Below are 23,284 nucleotides of genomic sequence, written 5' to 3' on the forward strand. Positions count from 1 at the left end.
GGCCACTGAAAACCCAAGAGGCTCCTCCCCAGGGCAGCCTGACTCAGAAAGACCGTCTGAGAATTAGGCAGATCCTTTCACGGCCTGGCTAGGCTTGTTCTAGCTTTTCTGGGCTGCAGGCCTTTTCTCGGGGGCTGGTGGTGTTTGGTGCTGCTCTGCAGAGGTGTAGCCCCTCCAAAGGGCAAGCAGGCCTGTGCAGGGACAGCCCCTGAGGTGGTAGGCTTCAGGCAATTGTTGAGGCTAGCCCTTCCGGATGGCAGGCAGCCCCAGGTCCGGCAAGAGCGTAGGGGGTGGCGGGGGTGGGGGGAGGGGATGCACTGGGAAGCACAGCTTTCTGCTAGCTAGCAGGCCTGTAAGCTTGCTGTGGTGTGGGGAGTATTCTATGGGGACCCACCCCTTCTTCTCTCCCCTCCCCAGCACGGGCGCAGACCAGGCTCTTCTCCCAGGTTCCCTCTGATACGGCTTTCCACTTCCCTGCCCCTAGAGTATTGCTCCCTTCCTCTGCGACAGCTTTGTTTTCTAGTCTCCCAGGCAGTCTCTGCCCCGTCAAACTTGACAGACTAGTTTCTAGACCTCCCAAACAGTCTCTGCTCCGCTCCGCACCCCCAACCCTTTCCCGGGGACTAACCTTTGGAGTGGAGGACTTGGTGCCCAGCCCCCACCCAGGCGTCTCAGTTTTTGGTGACGGTGCCCGTAGTTCAGATGGTCCGTTCGGTTCTTGATTGGCTTTTCAGTACTCCAACTTACTGCTACACTCTTCTCTGCATCTGGAGATTCCTCCAGTTCGTTTGATCTTTCCCCAGAGTAGGTGACTTTCCAGGGTGCGGGATCCCTTTCTCCTCCTCAGTTCCCTTTTGGGAGCGCCCGTCCAGCTTGGATTCACCTTCTCTCACTCTCCTCTTTTCTCTTGTTTTGCCTAGTAATGTCACGAACTTCTTGCCGTTATTGGAGTTTAGGTTCCTCTGCCAGTGATTGGTTGCTGTTCTGTGCAAGTCATTTATTCTGTAGATGTGCTTTTTCTGTTGTGTTTGTGGGAGAGGGCGAGCGTGTCCCCCTACTCTTCCACCATCTTGTCTCCTCTTGCTTTTGCTTTTTTAAATGGCCACACCCATGGCATATGGAAGGAGGTTCCTGCACCAGGGATCAAAAGTATGAGCTGCAGCTCTGAGCTTTGCCACAGCCTGTGGCAACGACAGATCCTTAACCTGCTGTGCCACACTGGAAACTCCTTGAGGAAGACTTACTAAATTAAGAATTTAATAAGTCTCTGCTTACATATATTTATCCTTTGAATCACACAAATTATTATTATTATTATTATTATTACTAGGGCCACACCTGAGGTATGTGGAAGTTCCCAGGATAGAGGACAAACCAGAGCTGTAGCTGCTGGCCTACACCACAGCAAAGCAACACAGGATTTGAGCAGTGTCTGTGACCTACACCATACCTCATGGCAATACCAGATCCTTAACCCACTGAGTGAGGTCAGGATTGAGCCCGAATCCTCATGGATACTAGTTGGGTTCATTACCACTGAGCCACGACGGGAACTCTGTTTGAATCACATAAATTGTAATTATAGAAATAAAACGCACCTAAGATTCTTTAACCAATAAATTAAAGATGGCATGCTGAGTAATACAATCCACGTTAATAAGTTCATCACAGTACTGTGCATACGAAGACTATCTTCAGCATCATTGGCAGATAAACGGAGCGGGTGTACTGCAGGGTCTTTATGGTGATTGGATTTTTTTTCACTTCTTCTAGAGTGTTTGGGATTCTATAAAGCAATAAAGTAAAAAATCAACATGTTACGCAAAATTTAAGCTTATCACTTTATTCAGAATTATATTCAATTACCTCAATTACCTCAATTTGATGAATTACTCAGAATTATATTCAATTACCTCAATTACCTCAATTTGATGAATTACAAATTGATACAAAATATTGAAATTATCTTGTTTTAAACTACTTTAGAGCAGTTATCAGTTATAAAATTTTTATTCCTTTAATTTGCTATTTCCACTGCTGAGATTATATCCTCTAAGTAACTACTTGAAATAAAATTTAAAAGATAATTTGTAATAACAAAAACAAGTATTGACAAAGATCAATTTTACTTGGTCAATCTAAGTCTATTTTAATAATCATTAGGATTGCTTTTCTTAAAGTTATTTAAATTCAGAGCATCTTTTAAACACCATAAAATCTAACCTTTTTTAAAAAAATAAACTTTTATATTTCTGCATGTTCTTTCATACTAAAGTGAAAAAACATGGAAGAGTTTTGCAAATAAAACTTACCACAGTCTGGCTATTTTTAAAAGTTGTTAGGCTGGCTTGCAGGTGAACAATCTATGAAAAAGACATGACTTTAATTTTGAAACAAAAAAGATAACCATTTTTATTGAAATTGAGAGGCACTGTAATTTGGAATTTAAAAAATCTAAACAAACATTCATTTAAACATTTAAAAACATTCTTTTGGAAAAGATAAATAATAAATACATATGCTTGCTACCATGGATTAAAAAACAGAAACAAAATAATAAAAACTTCCAGGTATGCTAGGGCCAGGATAATGCTATTTATCTTCTGCACTGTATGTGTGAGTCTATGCTTGAAGAGCATCTTGCTAACACAACTTAAAGTGTTGTATGAGTCAACATTTTTATTATATTCAGCATAATATAAAGAGTTTAACATATATCTTATATCTTTGAAAATCTGAACTCAATTATATAAGGTGGTGAAATGTTTATAAGAACCTAAGAAAATCTATGAATTTATTAAGTTTGCTTAAGCATTTGAGCAAGTTTTGCTTATTTTGTCGGTTGTTTAAAATATCCACTTAAAAATAAAAATATATTTATAAATCAAATTAATTTATATTTAGAAATTAAAGTAGGTCTAAATAGTTTTTTTCTGATGGACGTATTCTTCTCTTTGAAAACTGATTATAATGTGTATATATTACTGTTAAATGCAGATGCAAATAAACCTTTGTTAAAACAGGAAAAAAAATCTTCTGGTATCAATAGCCTCTACATAAGATTAATGTGGAGAACATGCGGTTATATAACCTAGATCCTTTCTTCAATGTGTTGGCCTTCCTGGAAGTATGTTTTTCACTTCCTCAGTAAAATTATCAGCTTAATTATTTTTATCATTGTCTTGTGATTCTTTAGCAACATCTGTAACATTTTACATTATCTCAGCATGACTGACAGCTGGATCCCACTGACATAATTTTTTGTTTTGTCTATTACCCACATTCAAAGGGAGGTGTGAATAAAAACTGTTGGAGTAAAATGTTTTTTAAAAAGTTAACTTTACTTGCTAGAGCATGAAGCAACCTAAAACAGATTATATCTCCTTTCCTTCCTTTGTTAACAAAGAGATCCAACTCAGATGAGTAACTTCAGTTCTACAATTAACATATATCTGAAATGGCTGTTTTAAAAAAAACTTTACACTTACAATTATTATATAACAGAAGGGTACTTCAGACAGTGATCAAAAAAACATTTAACAACTTAAAAAAAAATTCTATGCCTGCCTGATACAAAGTTCAGCCCTTCCGACATTATTTATTTGACATACCTTAAACACATAATAAAGATAAGTAAGAAGTATGGCAAATGCTCCACAAGTTGTCCAACTAACTATAATCAAAACAATTGTCAAAATGGGCAAGTCTGGTGATATTATCTTGATTTCTTTAGGAAGTTCAGAGGGCCTGGAATAAGAGTAAAGCTTTCAAAAGCATGTTAAGAGTTACTTACACAGTCACATATAAGAATAAAACAGTAAGTGATCTCTCAGCCTCTCCTTCTTATTAATGTGCAAGTGGCACTATAAGGTAAGCAGTAAGTTTTTCTAAATAAAGGTGAGGGTTGACACACATCTGTACATTTTATAATACACTGTGACAGTACCTCTTGTATTTATACACTATAGGTGGTATTTGTACTAAGGAAGAAAAAACATCGTTAAAGATGTTAGGCCTTGTGCCATACATTTCCGATCTTGAGAGAAAGAGGAACAATTTTCTGTCTCTTAAAAGTTTTGAGGTCACTCAGCCATGTGATAGTATTAATGCCAGATGCACCTCAGAAGGGTGGGGGAAGAAATATCATACCATAATGCCCATGAAAAGGACAGGAAATGGAAACCAGATCACAGGTTTACCAGAAAAATCTACCAGTGACTTCAAACTGTCTTCAGACCTATAATAAAACTCCAGGAAATGTTTTTAGAGCTCTTACACATTTCATCTAATTTGATCCTTGATTGGAGTCTCTTGCCCTCAGGTTTGACTGAAAATCAGCATATAAAAACACTGCCAGAGAAATACTTTCTCCTTGGAAAGTGTTTCAGCAACAGAAAGATTTACAACAGCAAAATTTAAAAAATACTTGTGTAATCTGTCAAACTTTTTTGATTAGTTCTAAAGCACTAAGGTGAAAATCAAATAAAGCATTTAACTTGAAAAAAATGACTATGACAAAAATGTATTTTAATACTGACACCACGTTTTTTGTTAGTCACACAGTTTTCCTTAAAAATTATAGGGAGTTCCCATTGTGGTGCAGTGGAAATGAATCTGACTAGGAACCATGAGGTTGACGGTTTGATCCTTGGCCTTGGCCTTGGCCTCGCTCAGTGGGTTAAGGAGCGAGCTATGGTGTAGGTTGCAGATGTGGCTTGGATCTGGCGTTGCTGTGGCTGTGGCGTAGACCTGCAGCAACAGCTCTGATTAGACCCCTAGCCTGGGAACCTCCATATGCCACAGGTATGGTGCTAAAATGTCAAAAGATTAAATAAATAAATAAATAAATAAATAAATAAATAAATAAATAAATAATACTTTAGTGAAAGCAAATTAATTTTAAGGTTACCTATCAAAATACAATTTTTTTCTTACTTTAGAGCATTGAGAAAGCTATTAGTCATTCATTCTTTACCTTTTCAAAGCTAGCCACAATGAAGAAAGGAGTCTCACAGATGTAGAGGAAAGGAGGCCACCCCAGTAGGCGGTACATGTTCCAAACAGAAAAAGAATCAAGGATACAAGGGGAAAACACATACTCTGACTAGTTAAAACGATGGCATCTAATTCCGGTAACAAACACATATCCCATAATTCTTTAAACCATTTATATCTGTGGATTAAAGAAAACATATAAAAAATAAAAGCAAATAAAAGAGAAAAAAAAATCAACAACTCTCAAAGATTTAATATTTGAGGTGTCTGACCATTCACTAGAGTCCCCAAAGTTCCATGACATTTAATTTACAATTATACTGAAAAAAATAATACATTTCAATTCCTTATAGGGAATAAGTGAGTCTACTGATCTTCAAGCTTCTGGGTCCGAATTCTCAATGCATCTTAACTTCTCGCTACTGATTCTTGAAATGAAACAATAAGTGGTCTTTTCGTTTGTTTGTTTTAAAGTTAGAAATCAGTAGCTAGTCATAATGACAGAAGAAAGACATTGAAGTAACGGCTCTTAACCAAAACAAACTGAATAAATTAAGAATGCAATGTTAAGTAGGGTATAGAGATCTAAATACACTTTGTATGGGAAGTTAAGAAAAAGACTTCTGAGGCACTGTCTCATCAATATTCTATAAAGCTTTGTGTCCATAAACCTGGAATACCCAAAGATCATGGACCCCATACATTCCTTTGCAAACATTAAAGTCCTGGTATATTTACAGTCTAAGTTTAGACTGACATATTTAAGTTCAATAATTACTTTTGAAATGGTTAAACTATTGAAGTAAATGTTGATATACTTATTAGGCCTTGCCTAACAGAAAACTATCATTTAATAAAACAAGTCAATTGCTTTATCTATATGAACATTTATATTTCAGACTGGAGCCAAATATAATATTTTTATATATAAAACAAAATTAAAATGTTATCAGATAATAAAACTTACCCCAACAGAAACTTAATCATAATTACAAAAGGATCAACTTTGTATGGTTTGGCTTCTTTATCCAACATAGTAGCATATTCCAAGCAATGACCTAGTGATTAAAAAAATACATGCAGTAGAGAATTCAAAATAATTAAATATGATACATTGCACTGCATCTTTAATTGTTTGTAAGAGCAATTACTTCAAATCAGAGAAAGCAAGGATCTTCATTACTATTACAGAGACTCTTCTCAAAAGATTAAAAATTTCTCCAATTCGGTGGTTCTTACATAGGAGTGAGTACACATTCAATCACTTGTGAAACAAATTCATGAAGCCAGGGCGGGAAGTTCATCATTTGTATTTTTACAAAGCTTCACAGGTAATTTTTTGTTTCCATTTTTCAGCCACACCCATGGCACATGGAAGTTCCTGGGCCAGGGACCAAATCCAAGACCCATGTGTGACTTATGCCACAGCTGCGACAATGGATCCTTAAGCCATTACTCTGGATCCTTAACCCACTGCACCAGGCCAAGAACTGAAACGGCAACACTACACAGACAAGCTGGATGATTAATGCACTGCGCTACAGAAAGAACTCCTCCACAGATGATTATTTTTTTAAAAAACAACTTTACTAAGCCCTAATTCTCATATCTCAAAATTCATCCATTTAATGTAATTCAGTGGCTTTTAGTATATTCACAGAGTGTGCATTAACCACCACACTTAATGTTGCTTCCTTCTTCCTGGAATATAGGTTAAATCAGATTAAAATGAACACCAAAGGCCGACTCAAATTGCAAAAAGTCACTGGAAGGAAATGAGTAGCTTGTGGAAGGATTTGGTAAAATGGAGATGGTGGAGGGGGTTTTTGGACTGCTTTGTAAAAGCATTTTTGGCCCCACTCTATTTTCCTGTCTCTTGCCTCCTCTGATCACTGTCCAAGCTTAGCAAGTGTGTTAGGCTGCTGGGAAATTGTTCTAACTGCTATATTCTAGAGAAAGCTTTGCTCAATGCACTATACAGTCTGTATTTTCTTCTCCAGATCCATTCTCCACCCTTTGCTCAGAATTCTGGGAGGCTGACTTTTATGGATTGGTCTCTGGTTGCATTCAGTGAATGAGAGGCACTGGCAAATAGGGGCATAGTGGAAGAAACGAAGCTAGTGTAAGAAACGAAGCTAGTGTATTTATATCCCTGCCTTGTCCCTGCTGAGTCACAGGCTGACAGTGGCTCAGAATTCCTGTACCCAAGCTCAGCTGCAATACCGCTGTTCTCTCCTACAGATCCCTAAGTTTGCTCCCTCCCTTGTCCTTGAACCTAGGAGTAGCAGATGCCTTTGCTGCTAATCTGATACTTTAGCATTTTTTGTTGGTTTCCCTTAACCCTACACATACCTTTAAAACCATCCTTTAATTAAACTCTCAATTATACCATTCAGTGTACCAGGACCTAAATGATACAGCTGATACAGCCCAAATATCACACACATGCTTATTACTACATGCTTGGCCTTAGGTTGGGCACAAGGGATAGAATGAACAAGGACCTCATCAGTGAGCTTCTACCTTTTACGAGATCCTCAGAACACGGGCAAGAAACTTTAGGCGCAAAGATATAAAATGGGGAAAAGAACTAAGGAATTTTCTTGTGAATATCTTAAAACTTAGAGGATCTCAAACCTCTGTAAACTTGAGAGATAAGGGTGGTCGATTATCAAGAAAATGGTATGTCTTCCTTGGTCACATGTAGGATTAAAAAATGTAGTATGAAGCACTGAGGAAGGAAGGGAGTGCGGGAGGAATACAAACATTCTTACCTGTTGAGAAAAGAGAATATAACTGTCCTCCATAAGCAAGAAGGATACTGGATATAACATAAGCAGGAAGAGCTCCACCATGAAATCTAACTACCTAGAAAATAGGCAAATTAATGGGCAACTTCTGAATATTCATGTTAATGAAATAAACATACTTTCACATGAAATAAAAGTGCTATTCTTCACTTTATACATTTCCTGACAAGGCCACAAAGACATCTCCAGTAATGGGTATCAAAATCCTAAGTGAAATAAATGCTAAGAATATATAGCTTATTAGAACCATGTTGCCTGAATTTTTCATCAAAGGCATAACAGAGAGACATTATATAATTCTGTAGCATATGCAACGAACTTTTTTTTACAAGGCATGTTTATCGAGCATTTAATATGTTCCAAGTATAACACTAAACATCTTATATGCATTATCTCCTGCTCTCCCCAAAATTCTTCCATATAGTTCTTATCCCTATTTTACAGGTGAAGAAATTTAGGCACAGGAAGCCCAAGTAACTTGTACAATTAAAAATGTAATAGACAAGCAAGTCACTTACTTGCTACATCTCTTTGTTCTCAAAAGTAAAATAGGGACAATAATAGTACTTACCTTATGGGTAGTTTTAAGGATTAAACGTATTCATTTGTATAAAGCATTTAGAGTGTCAACTTAAACATGATCAGCTACTGAAAATGTTAGCTGTTATTATTACACTTTTATGTCCTTTGCAGTCTTTGGAAATCTTGTGGAATGTGACTTAACTCAGAGCCTAAGTTTATAACCATTGTGTTATGGCACCTCAAGTCATTCCATCAGCTAATCTAATCTCTATAAAAAATCCATATATAAAACAAAACATAGTGTTAAGTTTTTCTTTTAATTTTAAAGTTTTAAAAGGAAATTATTTTAAAGCATGTTTTCCAATCAACATAATTTTTTAGAAGATGTACAGAGTTCTCTGTCAATCTGATGAAAAGTATGGAAATGGATGCTTACACAAAATGTTATAAAAAAAAAAATCTCTGAGTTCTCGTCATGGCACAGCAGAAATGAATCTGACTAGGAACCATGACGTTGCGGGTTCAATCCCTGGCCTTGCTCAGTGGGTTAAGGATCCAGCGTTGCCATGAGCTGTGGTGTGGGTTGCAGACACAGCTTGGATCCCACATTGCTATGGCTCTGGCGGAGGCCAGTGGCTACAGCTCCAATTAGACCCCTAGCCTGGGAACCTCCATATGCCGTGAGAGTAGCCCAAGAAATGGCAAAAAAAAAAAGACCAAAAAAATAAAATAAAATAAAATAAAAAATAAAAAAAAAATCTAAAAAAATCTCATTGAGTTCAAGGTCTCCTTGAAGCTTCTTTATGGATTTCTAGGTTGAAACTGATGAAACTGATGAGAAAGAATTAAAAAAAACTTGGCACTCCCACTGTGGTACAACAGGATTGGCAGTGTCTTGGGAGCTGCAGTGTCCTGGGATGCGCTGCACATTGGATTGGGGATCCAGTGTTGCTGCAGCTGTGTCTCGGATCTGATCCCTGGCCTGGGAGCTCCATGTGCTGTTGGCAGGCCAAAAAAAAAAGAATTAAAAAACGTAAAGCTCATACTCATGATTTATAGTTTGTAACTTTGAGTGGAGGAAGAGGATAGCTGAGTGAAAGGGAAAAGGTCATTCTTCTACCTACTATTAAATGATACTCTCTGCATGCTAATGACATGCTAGGAAGCAGCATGCCTATTATGGATATTGGAAGGAAGTTAAGTGGCACAACAAGGCTCAGAGTCAGATTCTTGAGGTCGGACTATAGCTTTGCCTCCCACTAGCTCTATGTCCTCAGACAAGTTATTTTACCCCTCCCTCTCTCTAGGCCCTTATTAGTAAAATGGCAACAAATAACATTTATCTCAAAGGGAGTCTGAGGCTTAAATGTGCTCATTTGTGTAAAGCATTTGAAAAGTAACTGGCATAAGTAGGTGATCAGAAAATGCTCAGTTACTGATAACCTTTAATGCCCTTCACTGTCTTTAGAAATCTTGTAAAAGGTCCTACACACAGAGTATCCTAAACATAAATTTCTTTTTTAAATACAAAGTGTCATCATGATAAGTATAAAGTATTATACTGGGCAATCTGCACAACAATCAACAGTCATAAACTGGCCTCCATATTCCAATCATAGATATGCATCATTTGGTTTTAGTATTTGGCACAGTATCTCTTTACATTCTGAATTAGATGTCAACACTGAAATATTAAAATATTTACCTAAGGAGTTCTCATGGTGGTGCAATGGTAAGAAACCCAACTAGTATCCATGAGGATGTGAGTTCAATCTCTGGCCTCACTCAGTGGGTTGGGGATCTGGTGTTGCCGTGAGCTCTGGTGCAGGTCGCAGACATAGCTCAGATCTGGAGTTGCTGCGGCTGTGGTACAGGCTGGCAGCTGTGGCTCTGATTTGACTCATAGCCTGGGAACTTCCATATGCCATGGGTGCAGCCCTAAAAAAAAAAAAAAAAAAAATCCATCTAAAAATTCAAACTTCTAGTTTCTCTTAAAATCTAAAGATTGTGTAACTTTGGAATACATTCTTATATGGAAATGATTTATTAGAGTTTAAATAATTCTCCTGAGAAAGTAACTTTCAGTTTCTGTCCTCTCTTTCCTAAGAGTAAAGAAATGAATGTATATTACATTTTCTGAAGAAAATATTAATTTTCTGAAAAATTATCTAATCAAAGGCTAAAAATTTTCCCAAGTGGTTTCTCTTTATTCCTCTTCCCAGTCTTCTTTGACTGAATCAACAACACTGAAAATACATACAATTCTTAAAAGACAAAAATGATATACCAAACTGAATTCATCCTCCTACCACTGTCAAGCCAAATTTTTAAACAAACATGAAGGAAAACTACCTTCTAGCTTTCCATTATTGACTTATCTCAATTGCCACAAGTTCTTTAACATTTAAAAAAGTACCTACCTCTGACACTGTAAATTCTCACTTAAAAAAAAAATTCCATATCTAAATAAGAATATTAGTCTTTTTTTTGGTTGTACATACAATTATACCTGACTATATAAAAGTATCAAGTTAACTTGACTTTTCTTGTCATTATTCTGAATTATGAGCCCCAGGGATGAAACAGATAAGAGAGTGATACATCCTCAGCCATAATGCCGTGTAAAGTAACATGCTTTTTGGACATATTAAAAATATAATAATGTGAAATTTTCCCTTTTATTCCACAAGATAATTTAAAAAAAATTGGTCCCTTAACATTTTAGAGTAGTTATTAAAATGATCCATGATGCTATTTTCCAACTTATACTAACATTTAATTTTTTCTTTCTAATGCAGCATGAACTTTTTACACATTAACTTAGAATTGTCTAATGTTCACAAATTTAATAATAATCACAATCTAGTTCTCACCAGGTTGCCATGAAGATCAAATGAGATAATACACATAAAGGAGTTGTTGATTTATATATTTTATAATTTGTGAGTTTTATCATTATGGTAGAATTAAATGACTTAAAATCTCTGCTATGCCTAGAATGCAAAACATAACAGACCAAAAAAATAAAGTGAAAGTGATAAAAGACACAATAAAATTTTTAGGTATTTTGAAACTATAATTTCTGACTATTCAATATTATTTATTTATGTCCAGAATGCACAATTCTGCAAATTATAATGATGGTGAATAATAATATAACACAGTACTTCTATAAACATGATAAATTATTTTTGTTAACACTATTTGCCTACAAATCATAGAAAGATACTCCTTAAATGAATTTAAGCTAATACAACATGTATATTTCTAACCTTTCGCAAATTGAACATGCACGACATAAAAAGTTCTTTGAGGAGTTCCCGTCGTGGCGCAGTGGTTAACGAATCCGACTAGGAACCATGAGGTTGCGGGTTCGGTCCCTGCCCTTGCTCAGTGGGGTAACGATCCGGCGTTGCCGTGAGCTGTGGTGTAGGTTGCAGACGCGGCTCGGATCCCGCGTTGCTGTGGCTCTGGCGCAGGCCAGTGGCTATAGCTCCGATTCCACCCCTAGCCTGGGAACCTCCATATGCCGCGGGAGCGGCCCAAGAAATGGCAATAACAACAACAACAGCAGCAAAAAAAAAAAAAAAAAAAAAAAGTTCTTTGAAAATGTTCATTTATGCGACTGAGCTTGCCTATTTGACTATGAATTACAGCATAGTATGAGCATGAATAAAATCTTAGTATGACATCCATTTAGCTAAAAATACTAATTTCCTTGGAAATCAGGAATCAGCTCTCATTTCTAGGAAGTATCAAACATGAAAGCAGTACCTTAAAAGCCAGAGGTGGCCAACTAAGGTCAGTGTGCCAAGAACAGTTTTTAGATTTTATTAAAGTGAGAAAAGGAAGAAAAAAAGAGAAAGATGAAGAAAGAAGTAGCTGTAGTCATGGCCATAGCAGCAAGAGACTATATGTACTGAACTATTTATCATCTGGCCCTTTACAGAAAAAGTTTGCAACCCATGCTTTACAGTACCTACTCACAAGGCAATAAGTAATCAACAAGAAGCCTCTCTTACCTGTCCAAGTATTTGTGAAAAGGAAGTCTTAACTGTCACCTAGTTTAAAACAATCATTAAAAAAGGTTATTTTCCTGAAACTCTGGTTCACATTTTATTAACTGAGCACTCTGCATTATCTGTAAACATAATCATTAATTTTTTTAGATGAACCTAAAGGTACTAAGATTTTAAAATAATTTTCTAAATCATCAGTGTTTAATTTGTAAAAAGTGGAGTTTTACTGTTCAGTATATTTTCCTACAATCTAATTCTTGGACAACTGGATGAATACTATGACACATGTGGTAATCCTTTACTATCTAGAATATCTTATTACCAGATCATACAGGCTAAAGAAATTTAATGAATTACTCAGTCCAGAAACTATGCATATGTTTGCTGAAAAATTAAGCACAACTTAATCAACTTCCTGTATTATCAGTACTTTAAAATCTCAAACCTACCATTGTATGGTACTAAATACAGTTGAGCTAAACTACTTCAGAGTAAATTTCATAAAAACACTTTTCACATGATATAATACAAGGAACAAAGAGAGTACATTTAGTAAAATCTGAGCCAAGACAGTATTTAAAAAAAATTCATCATTAATTATATTTAGCAAATACATACCTCTTCTGATATTAAGAAATTTGGGAGAAGAAAATATATCTTTCATAGAACACTTGTAAAATGACTACATTTTATCAAAATGTGGACTTTTTTTTTTTTTGGCTGCACTTGCAGCATGCATAAATTCCTAGGCCACGATCAATCCTGAGCTACAGGGAATGCCAAAATATGGACTTTTTTTTGAGAATATAAAGTATTTGTGAAAACGTGGATGTTCTGAGAACATGCAATGTTTAGAGCCAAATGATGAATGGAATTCTTACTATCTCTATAGCAAAAAAAATAAGAAAGTACAAGCTGAAAACCATATAGCCTTGAAAAATCTTTCAACATTAAAAACAGAAAACAAGATATCTAAGCATTAATAAATTCCATCAAATCTAAAATAACTGATAATACAGGTCAAACTGAAACTTGACTGTAGGACACACTCTATTTACTTGACCTACTAATTCTAGTTTACCCTAAGAAAGTTAGTTCTAATAAAGAATCCAAATATTTAAGATTGGTTTAAAGAAACTGAGTAGGAGTAAGATATTTCACAAAAACCAAAGCCACCATTGAAATGTACGTATTTTAACCACTTAAATCCGGAATCCTTAAAAGCTGGCATGTCCTGATACAGAGAGGGTCTCTTTTAGTTCATGAATGCACACAGAAATTAAATGTTACTCTCCAGTCTATTTCTCTTCTCTTAGTGTAAAGAGATCTACTGTGATTGTAAAACAAATACAACAGGCATTACACTGCACATTTTAATGACCAATAGAACTTAAAATAATGAACAAGAAGGGTAAAAAATGAAAAAGGGTGAAAAGAATACCCTTAAGCTTATCTGGTAGTGCTGGAAAACCATATACATCATTTCAATTACTGCAGCAAAGCCACGTCTGCTGATTTCATGATGTTTTTCAATTTATGGAGGACTCTGGACTTTGAGCTTCCAAATTTAGAATGTTAATCTACAATCTCAATTTTTATTTTATTTTATATTACTTATTAAGACGTATACTTTCAAAGGTCCAGCTAAGAAAATACTGAAATGGTGCTAACAGGCAAAATGCAGAATATCTAAAGTATCATAAAAATCTATTTCTTACATTAATTGGCTTTCATGCTGCCATATATCCAAGGCAAAAATAAAAACATATTTCTAGTTTACTCTATAACTAAATCTTTTTTTGTTGTTGTTTTTTTTTTTTGCTATTAATTTTTTCAAAACTTAATTTTTCCTGTTTGACTTAGGAAAGTCAGTTTTATTTTATTTTTTTATGTTTTCTAAAATTTTATTTTTATTCTAAAATATTAAAAATTGACTACTAAAATAAAAAGGCAAAATACACATTTGCATCACTAAACATAAAAATTTTAAATTAAAATTATTTAAATATTTCAGAAATTCTCAACTTCCATTTGTCCCCATAATTCCTAGCTTCTTTTTTTTTTTAATTTTTATTTATTTATTTTTTCCCCGCTGTACAGCATGGGGATCAAGTTACTCCTACATGTATACATTTTTTTTCCCCCCACCCTTTGTTCTATCGCAATATGAGTATCTAGACATAGTTCTCAATGCTACTCAACAGGATCTCCTTGTAAATCTATTCTAAGTTGTGTCTGATAACCCCAAGCTCCTGATCCCTCCCACTCCCTCCCCCTCCCATCAGGCAGCCACAAGTCTTTTCTCCAAGTCCATGATTTTCTTTTCTGTGGAGATGTTCATTTGTGCTAGATATTAGATTCCAGTTATAAGTGATATCATATGGTCTTTGTCTTTGTCTTTCTGGCTCATTTCACTCAGTATGAGAGTCTCTAGTTCCATCCATGTTGCTGCAAATAACATTATGTCATTCGTTTTTATGGCTGAGTAGTATTCCATTGTGTATATATACATCTTCCTAATCCAATCATCTGTCTATAACTAAATCTTAAAAATTAAACAAACATACAACTTACCTCATATTGACAGTCTGATGATGTGTACATTTTTAACAATGCTACATGGTTGTCATTTTCTGGCTGAGCAATATGGAGTTTCACAGGAATTTCTGTGGTAGATGGAACCCTGAAAAGGTAAATATCAATTTTCAAATACAAAATGCTGTGAAATAACCATGGCTAAGTCAATCCTCAGCAACACACAATGAAATAGAAAGCTAGATGCCACATGTGTTATTATGGATCAACACCTTTCCAGTTGTATCACTGTTACTTGAACATTGCTTCTAGGACATAGGAATTGGGGGAGAGGGTGGAAAGTGGTTCATGTTTGAAGCAAGTAAGGTTTAAATTCTAGATCATTTAAATAAGAGTATATTTTAATCTTAAAATACTATATTATGAGCACAATGCTACATAAAGGATACCTACATTTTCCTAAGAGGTACTATAATAGTTTAAGTAAAATTTTACTATGATTTAAATAAATAAACTAAGTAGAACATGTATTATTCAAAAACACAAAAGTTTAAGGTAAATTATTTCATATACTTACTGTGCAATGGTTAGTGAATCTTCATAAGACCAGGGAATATGAAGTTTATAGATACTAGTAATTTCTTCTATGAAAAAATAAATGAAATATGTATTACTAATTTATGCTACTAAATGTTATAGAAGCTACTATAATAACTACTTACACAATTACCCATTTCATTAAAAAATAACTATTAAGAATTGCACCACAAAATAGGAAATTATGGACAATTATTTAATAATGTTTAATTAGACTTACAAAAGATATTACAGCATATAGAAGTACTATGAAATTGGAAAACATTAAACAACTAAATTTAAATTACTACTACAATAAGACATGCAGTAATTTTTTTTTCTTTTTATGGCTATACCTGCAGCATATGGAACTTCCTAGGCTAGGGGCCAAATTGGAGCTTCAGGCCTACACCACAGCCACAGCAACGCTGGATCCTAGCTGTACCTGTGACCTACACTGCAGCTTGTGGCAATGTTAGATCCTTAACCCACTGAGTGAGGCCAAGGATGGAACCCACATCCTTATGGTGACTACGTTGGGTCCTTAACCCCCTGAACCACTACAGGAATTTCAGTATTTTTTAATTTGTGGATATTTAGACTGAAACAGATGACAATATTTACTGTTAAGAAAGGGTCTATGTGAAATCCACTGGAAATACAAACAGCTTTTCTATTATCGTATATTTAATTTTAATTTAATAAGATATACAGAAAAATAAGTATTACAAAGAATTCAAGTGAAGATCTAATGATTCTTCAAATGACAATGCTATTTTTTCAGAAAATCCAACTTACCTTTGACTGCTGAGCACTTGCTCACCACGCTGATTTTAAAAGCCTGGTATATCTAATAAGAGTTTGATCACAAAAATGAAAAAAACAAAAACAAAAAACAAGTTTAACTAAACAGAAGAATAAAGCCAAATCCTTGTTATTGTGAAGATAATTAATTACCTGTCCAAAGTTCAGAAGCTCTATATTATAGAATAGGCCGCTTGTATTTAATATCACTTTCCTTGAAGACAATCCTGTTAAATTAAAAGTACTATATTACTTAGAATACCAGAAAAATTTTTTTCTTTCTTTTTTAGCTGCACCTGCATTATATGGAAGTTCTGGGCCAGGGATAGAATCTGAGCCACAGCTGTGACCTAAGCCACAGCTGTGGCAATGCCCACTTTGCCAGGCCAGGGAGTACACCTGCACCTTAGTAGTGACCTGAGCCACCAGAGAGACACGGCCATATCCTTAACTATATCTTGGTTATGGTCAAGATGATATGGGAGTTCCTGCTGTAGAACCAAGAAATTTTTTACAAAGTACAAAAGTACTAATTGCTTAAATACACAAATGCAACTGTTCAGATGCTTCTTTGAAAAGAAAAAACAGGACAAAGCACCTGACAAAAAAGTCTTGAAATATTGATCAAGTGTTATCACTGAATTTCTGCTAACTAAAAAATAAGTACTATGTGATGAAAGATTCTATCAAGCACATTTAGCACTACTTCAAACGCATAACCAGTTCTTTCAAAATGTTGCCTATTTTACATGATCAATAACTGGATCGAAGAAAAAAGACAGGAAATTTTATCTACATGTAAAAATGCTAAATGTAAATTGTATCATCAATCTGTGATTAATAAATCACTTTCTAAAACACAATGCTAACTTAAGACATTCATGTACAAACCATCTTAATGAGTACCTTTTGTGACCAATATTTTAAAATAGAGCACTGAATTTAAGACAACTCAAAATGAACAGTGGGAGAAAAAGGAGTAAATATAAAGTAGACTTCACATTTTACTTAATCTAATTTAAAATACCATTCACTGAGCTACCCTCTTTCTCAAGAAAAATGGTCTAATTCTTGGTTGTTGAAAATATTTCAACAGGAAGTAAATAATTTACAATTTTGCTTTCCACAATGGCAAAAGGGAAATGAGAAGCTGAACATTATACTTAATTAAAAACATTTTTTTTCAGCCTGACTCACATCCTGAAGATTTTAGAAAGAACATCTTCATTATTAAAATGCTGACAGGCCCATTTGAGAGACTGCTTAACAGTTTCCATAAGTTTAGACATATCAACAAATAAGCCACAAGTATTTGATTGTGTTATAACTTAAAATGTGAGACATTCACCAATGATCAAAGCATAAATTTCCCTGAATGTTTTCACTTTTAAAACAGCTAAAGTTCTTTTGCTATTTACATACTTATATTTAATATTTTATTTTGCCAACTCTTCTTCAAGCACATTAAATATTTAATTCATTTTTTTCCTTTTTTTATTACTCAATGAATTTATTACATTTATAGTTGTACAATGATCATCACAATCCAATTTTATAGGATTAATTTATTATTAAATCTAAGATATCAAAAGTGTTAGAGGAGGTCAGTTATAATACTGGCACAGTATTTTTAAGCTACAACGACAATTCACAAGACAAGATTCATTTCTCTTTTAATAGGTTAATTTTAAAATTGCTTAACATATTCCAGAAGCACCTTCATCAATTATGTTTAGGAGATCAGTTTACTATCATTATACAGTATTAATCAGTTCAGCTGAGCATAAATTAAAACAAGGAGAAATGCCCAGCAGGCTCTCTTGTGGCTGAAAAATTAAGCCCCAATCTTCACCTCTCTCAAGATGGAATGGAATATGGTGCGTGTAACCACAGAGTCACAACTTTAAAAATTTGAGCTGGGAGGGCAGAGCTCTTATTTTATAACCTTGGTGTCTTTAATGAGGTGATTCAGAGTTGTCAATTATGTATTATTCTGTATATTCTTTTATCAAAACCAAAAAAGAAAGGAATAGATTAAAAACCTTAAGAAAGTTTTCTCTGTCAAGTAATATAGATTCTTTTCATGAATGGAATATTAAAAAAATATAATGAGGGAGTTCTCATTGTGGCTCAGCAGAAACAAACCTGATGAGTATCCATGAGGACGCAGGTTTGATTCCTGGCCTTACTCAGTGGGTTAAGGATCTGGAGTTGCTGTGAGCCATGGTGTAGGTTGCAGATGTGGCTCAGATCCAGTGTTGCTATGGCTGTGGTATAGGCCAGGGGCTACAGTTCCAATTTGACCCCTAGCCTGGGAACCTCCATATACCAGGGGTTCAGCCCTAAAAAGACAAAAAAATATATATGTATACTGAAAGGATGGGGCATGCCAAAAGGGCAAAGGAGCCAACCTAAAAAGAACTTCCAATATCGAGAGCTGGAGAAACTTAAGCAAAAAATGTAACATTAGTAATGGATTATAACCCAATGATAAAATAAATATGCCTAAGTCCATACTAATATAAATAAAATTGAATAAATGAATATATGGGGGAGAAGGTATAACGTTCTTTTAGGAAGAATTTCAATAAATATAGAACGCCAGTAATAACTGTTTCAGACTAGATAAACCAATGGATGCTAAAATTAATGTGTAATTTTGAAGAAAAACAGGATATTTACACTTTCTTAAATTATCTCCCTCAAGATATTAATCATAAAAAGGAAAGCAGTAACTTTACTGTGGAGAAGCCTGGCAAACACCACCGTAACCAAGTGATAGGGTTAACATCACTTGTAATTAGACATGGTGATATTATATATCCTTGGACATGATACAATAAGTACACATCACTTCTGCGATATTCTTGCCCCAAATGTATAGCCTCAGTCTAATCATAAGAGAGCATTAGACAAAGCCAAGTAGAGGGATATTCTACAAAATAACTGACCACACTTTTCAAAGGTATCAGCGTTATACAAGACAAGGAAAGACTGAGGAACTATCAAAGATCAGAGGAGAAAAGGAAGCATGACAACTAAATGCAACATGGGAACCTGGAGAAGAAACTGACAGAAAAACCCATGAAAACCAAATAAAGCCTGTAGTTTAGTGAACAGTATTGCACTAGTGCTTAATTCTTAATTCCCATAATTATGTTGTTTATGTTAAGGTGAATGAGAGATATACAGGGATTCTACATTCTTTCTATAATTTTTCCATCAAGTCTAAAATTATTTCAGAATAAAATTAAAGGAATATTTAGTTATATGTATTCTACCATAATAAAAAAAAAAAACTGGGAAAGGGATTTAGAGAAGTCTTGAAACCTTCATAGAGTAGATAGCAATTTATATCTTATAATAAACATTTCATAAAAAGGGCCAAAATGTTGTTTAAGTTCAAATGAAAATATGTATACACAAACACACAACTACCTGCAAATGTATATGATTAAGGATAAGTTTCTTTTAAAAGTTCTCTTCTCAGAAGATGACTGTTGGCCCAGATTTAAATAAGAATCAAACCACTGAGCCATATCATATGGTTATTCTAAGAACTACACTTGAAGTATATAAAAGATACTTAACGTTACAAAGCTCTGCTTTATTGCAACTAACTGGCAAAATAAAATCAGCACCCTTTTAAAAATAAAAGCAACTCTTAAGGCTTCCAAAATCAAAGACTTACCAAAGGAAAAAAGATGAGTTACAGGTAGCTGTATGGATCTCGTTTCTTTTTTAAAGAATTCACAATCTACAACAAACTGTAAGAAATAACGATTTATTAGGAAAAAAGGGAATTAAATTTATAATAAAAGATCTTCACTTGATATTTGAGTAGAAAAAAAAATTTATAAGCTTCAGTTTTGGAGAAAGTATTATCTATTATCTATCACACTAACTCTGGCTGTACTTAGGCGGCATGAATTTGTCAAGGAGAGATGCTAAGCTAAAAAATATGAATAACAAGCTTAATAGATAAATTATTAGAGGATTCATCTCTAAAACAACAAATACATAGAAAAACTTTCTTGAATAGTTTTAGGTGTTTGAAGAAGAGGAACCCATCAAGGATGGGTCAAAGCATTAAGAGCCAAGGTCAACTCGAGATTAATTCGGAATTTAGATAATACATCTCTGAATACTTTCATCATTAAAGTGAAATGTGACTTTATTATATCTTTTTTTTTCCTTTCTTCTTTATCTGTCTTTATTTCCAACTCTTTCTTCTTTCAATGTTTTTCTTTTTTTTCTTTTTTTTAAATGCCCTATTTATTACCTATCTGCAGTCTAAGTAGACTACAAAAGGCTTCTGGAGACATACTGCCATTCATCAACAGATGACTAATGTTCTTATTAGGATTATTTCAAGCTAAACAATGATTATGCAAATGAAAAATGATTCGTTATATATAAAGAAAAAACGTTATTTCAAAAACAGTAAACTTATAATGTGACATCTGCTTCATTACAATTTCTGTAAAGACTTTCCTTGTCAAATAACATAAGCAGCATAAGGAACTTTGCTCTCAGCTGTCTGCTATAAGAATGGTTTCATTAAAATCATCTCCACAACCAACCAAATTACTTTCATCTATAGGAGCTGAGGAAGAAATTAATTTGATGCCTAACTGTAACTGGCAAGTAGTCTGCTTTTTTCAAAAGGCAGAAAGTTAGTGGGTTCTACCCTAGGCTTTTCCAGTAACTACACCCAGAATTGTGTTTAAAGCTGTGTTATTTTGTTTGACTCTTGGGTGAAATTTTTATTGTTTTTGAAAGTGAAAAACAAATGAGGTGGAGTTCTCATTGTGGCTTAGTGGAAATGAATCTGACTAGTATCCATGAGGATGCAGGTTTGATCCTTGGCTTTGCTCAGGAGGTTAAAGGATCCTTTGTTGCCATGAGCTGTGGTGTAGGTTGCAGAGGCAGCTCGGATCCCAAGCTGCTGTGGCTGTGGCGCAGGCCAGCAGCTGCAGCTTCAATTCGAATCCTAGCTTGGGAACTTCCATATGCCACAGATGCGGCCCTAGAAAAGACTAAAAAAAAAAAGAGAAAATAGCTGTTACGAGATTATTCATTATGTTTTTACAAAGTATTTTTGCATAAGACATTGCTTGAGTCAGGGAAGCAGTTTTAAATCACTCTAAGCAATTATTTAAAATAATATAATTTTTATTATATCTTCAAAAACTTGACTATTCCTTAATAGAATAAAACCCTTACCCAAGAAAGAATTCAAGGGTCTGTCTCGAAATATTCAATGTAAGTAAATTTCTAGTGACTTAATTATCTGTTTTCTGTCATCAAAAGTGCAGATAATTACATATTTTTATTTGAAATATATTATCACTTGTCTCAAAAAAATTTTATTTTTTAATTTTATTTTCAGGCCGCACCTGTGGTAAATGAAAGTTCCTGGGTCAGGGATCAAATCCAAGCCATAGCTCCGACCTATGCTGCAAACTGCAGCAATGCTAGATCCTTTAGCCGACTATGCCAAGCCAGAGATCCAATCCGTGTCTCCTCAGCAACCCGCAGTAATCTGCTACAGTCAGATTCTCAATGCACTGTACCACAGTAGGAACTCCCTCAAAAAAATTTTAAGCTGCCTATTTAAATACATGTCTCTTTCTGATGATGGATTATAACAGATATGTAGAAATTATGAAAGGCCTAAATTACCATCCCTGTTAGACTGGGTGTGCAACATTAAAGTCAGCAGTGTTACTTTCCACAGTGTTAAGACATATTAAGTATTTATTAGGCTGCTAAGATTGGCTATTTGCAAAAGGTTCATTAATTTCTTGGAATAACCAGAGAAGGCCTTTCCAAGTTTGGGAAAGATGTTAAATTCATTCAAAACCAACTTACCTGAAAGAAAAACCCTTAAAGAGAGCTTTTAGTATTGAAGATGTTGAATTACCTCTCACTTGAGCTAAGCAAAACAAAACAATGAATCCATTATAAGGTACTTGTGAGACTCAGTCTTTGAGAAGACTACCAACTATATCCCCCTCTCCTTTAAATCTTCCTAATGATTTTGGTCCCAAATCTCAAATCTCATTCAAGAAACACTTTTTTGAGGATTCAGGCAGTGTTTGCTAAAAGCTAAGGATGCAAAGTAGAGTAAGATCTATCCAGTCCTTGCTCTCAATGAATTGATACTATGTTGATAGCAATAAAGACATAAACAAGTAAGTTATAATTCAGTGTAAAAAATTCCTCAAAGAAGTTATAAACAAAGTATCATGAGAATAAATAAGAGGTAAATGGAGTCATTTGGAAAAGGAAAATTGGGGACACTTGGGCTAGATCTTGAACGATAAGTTCATTGGGTGATGTGGAAAGGGGGATAAAGGGTCTTTTCACCGCCATCATCTTCTTTCCCTGCCTATAACTCTCAAAAATCATCACACTTTTATTCCTACTCCTACAAACTTTCATAACCCCTTAAGAGGTATTCTAATCCATCCTATACCATAAATAGATTCACTTTCCAAAATAAAGAGGTCTGGTCCCATTTCTACTATGATGAAAAATCTTTCAGCTCCCTACTTCTCCTGAATTATATAAAATCCTGACTCTTCCAATCAAGGCCCTCTATAATATGGCCATGACTATTTTTCCAAACTTTTTTTCCACTACTATTCTACCCATGGTACCCACGCTTCTTAAAGTAACTATTTACTTACTCATTATTTTCTAACATACTCCACACTTTCCATGTTTGAATCGATTTCTTTGTCCCAACAGTTATAAGGTTCATTATAACTTTCTGCAATGATGTTACTAGCATTTGATATGTGGCTAATACAACTAAGTAACTAAATTTTTACTTTTATCTAATTTTAATTAATTTAAATTTAAATAGCTACACATTTAAATAGTTAGTGGCTTCCATATTGGACAGTCCAGGTCTAGAATGTTCATTCTATCTATAAAAACCATAACTATCTTTTAAGGCAATTTAAAATATAACCTCATAACAAAGCCTTTCTTGATTTCATCAATTAGAGATAC

The 23,284-nt window shown here is 34.6% G+C and overlaps 1 protein-coding gene across 3 annotated transcripts in view; it reads right to left on the minus strand.

The window, feature by feature from the left end:
- Positions 1-23,284, minus strand: part of PGAP1 (post-GPI attachment to proteins inositol deacylase 1) — an 82,154-nt gene that overhangs the window by 9,367 nt on the left and 49,503 nt on the right. For all 3 annotated transcript variants that reach the window (XM_047773130.1, XM_047773132.1, XM_047773131.1), the window contains 12 exons: positions 19,953-20,028; positions 16,415-16,488; positions 16,256-16,307; positions 15,459-15,525; positions 14,921-15,029; positions 12,350-12,388; positions 7,770-7,863; positions 5,963-6,053; positions 4,976-5,173; positions 3,612-3,747; positions 2,313-2,363; positions 1,599-1,786 (listed from right to left, as the gene is read on the minus strand). In XM_047773130.1, the coding sequence (XP_047629086.1) occupies positions 1,599-1,786; positions 2,313-2,363; positions 3,612-3,747; positions 4,976-5,173; positions 5,963-6,053; positions 7,770-7,863; positions 12,350-12,388; positions 14,921-15,029; positions 15,459-15,525; positions 16,256-16,307; positions 16,415-16,488; positions 19,953-20,028 (1,175 nt within the window). The remainder of the gene's footprint in view (positions 1-1,598; positions 1,787-2,312; positions 2,364-3,611; positions 3,748-4,975; positions 5,174-5,962; positions 6,054-7,769; positions 7,864-12,349; positions 12,389-14,920; positions 15,030-15,458; positions 15,526-16,255; positions 16,308-16,414; positions 16,489-19,952; positions 20,029-23,284) is intronic.

Source organism: Phacochoerus africanus, chromosome 3 (genome assembly GCF_016906955.1).
Source record: "Phacochoerus africanus isolate WHEZ1 chromosome 3, ROS_Pafr_v1, whole genome shotgun sequence".
Classification (NCBI taxonomy): domain Eukaryota; kingdom Metazoa; phylum Chordata; class Mammalia; order Artiodactyla; family Suidae; genus Phacochoerus; species Phacochoerus africanus.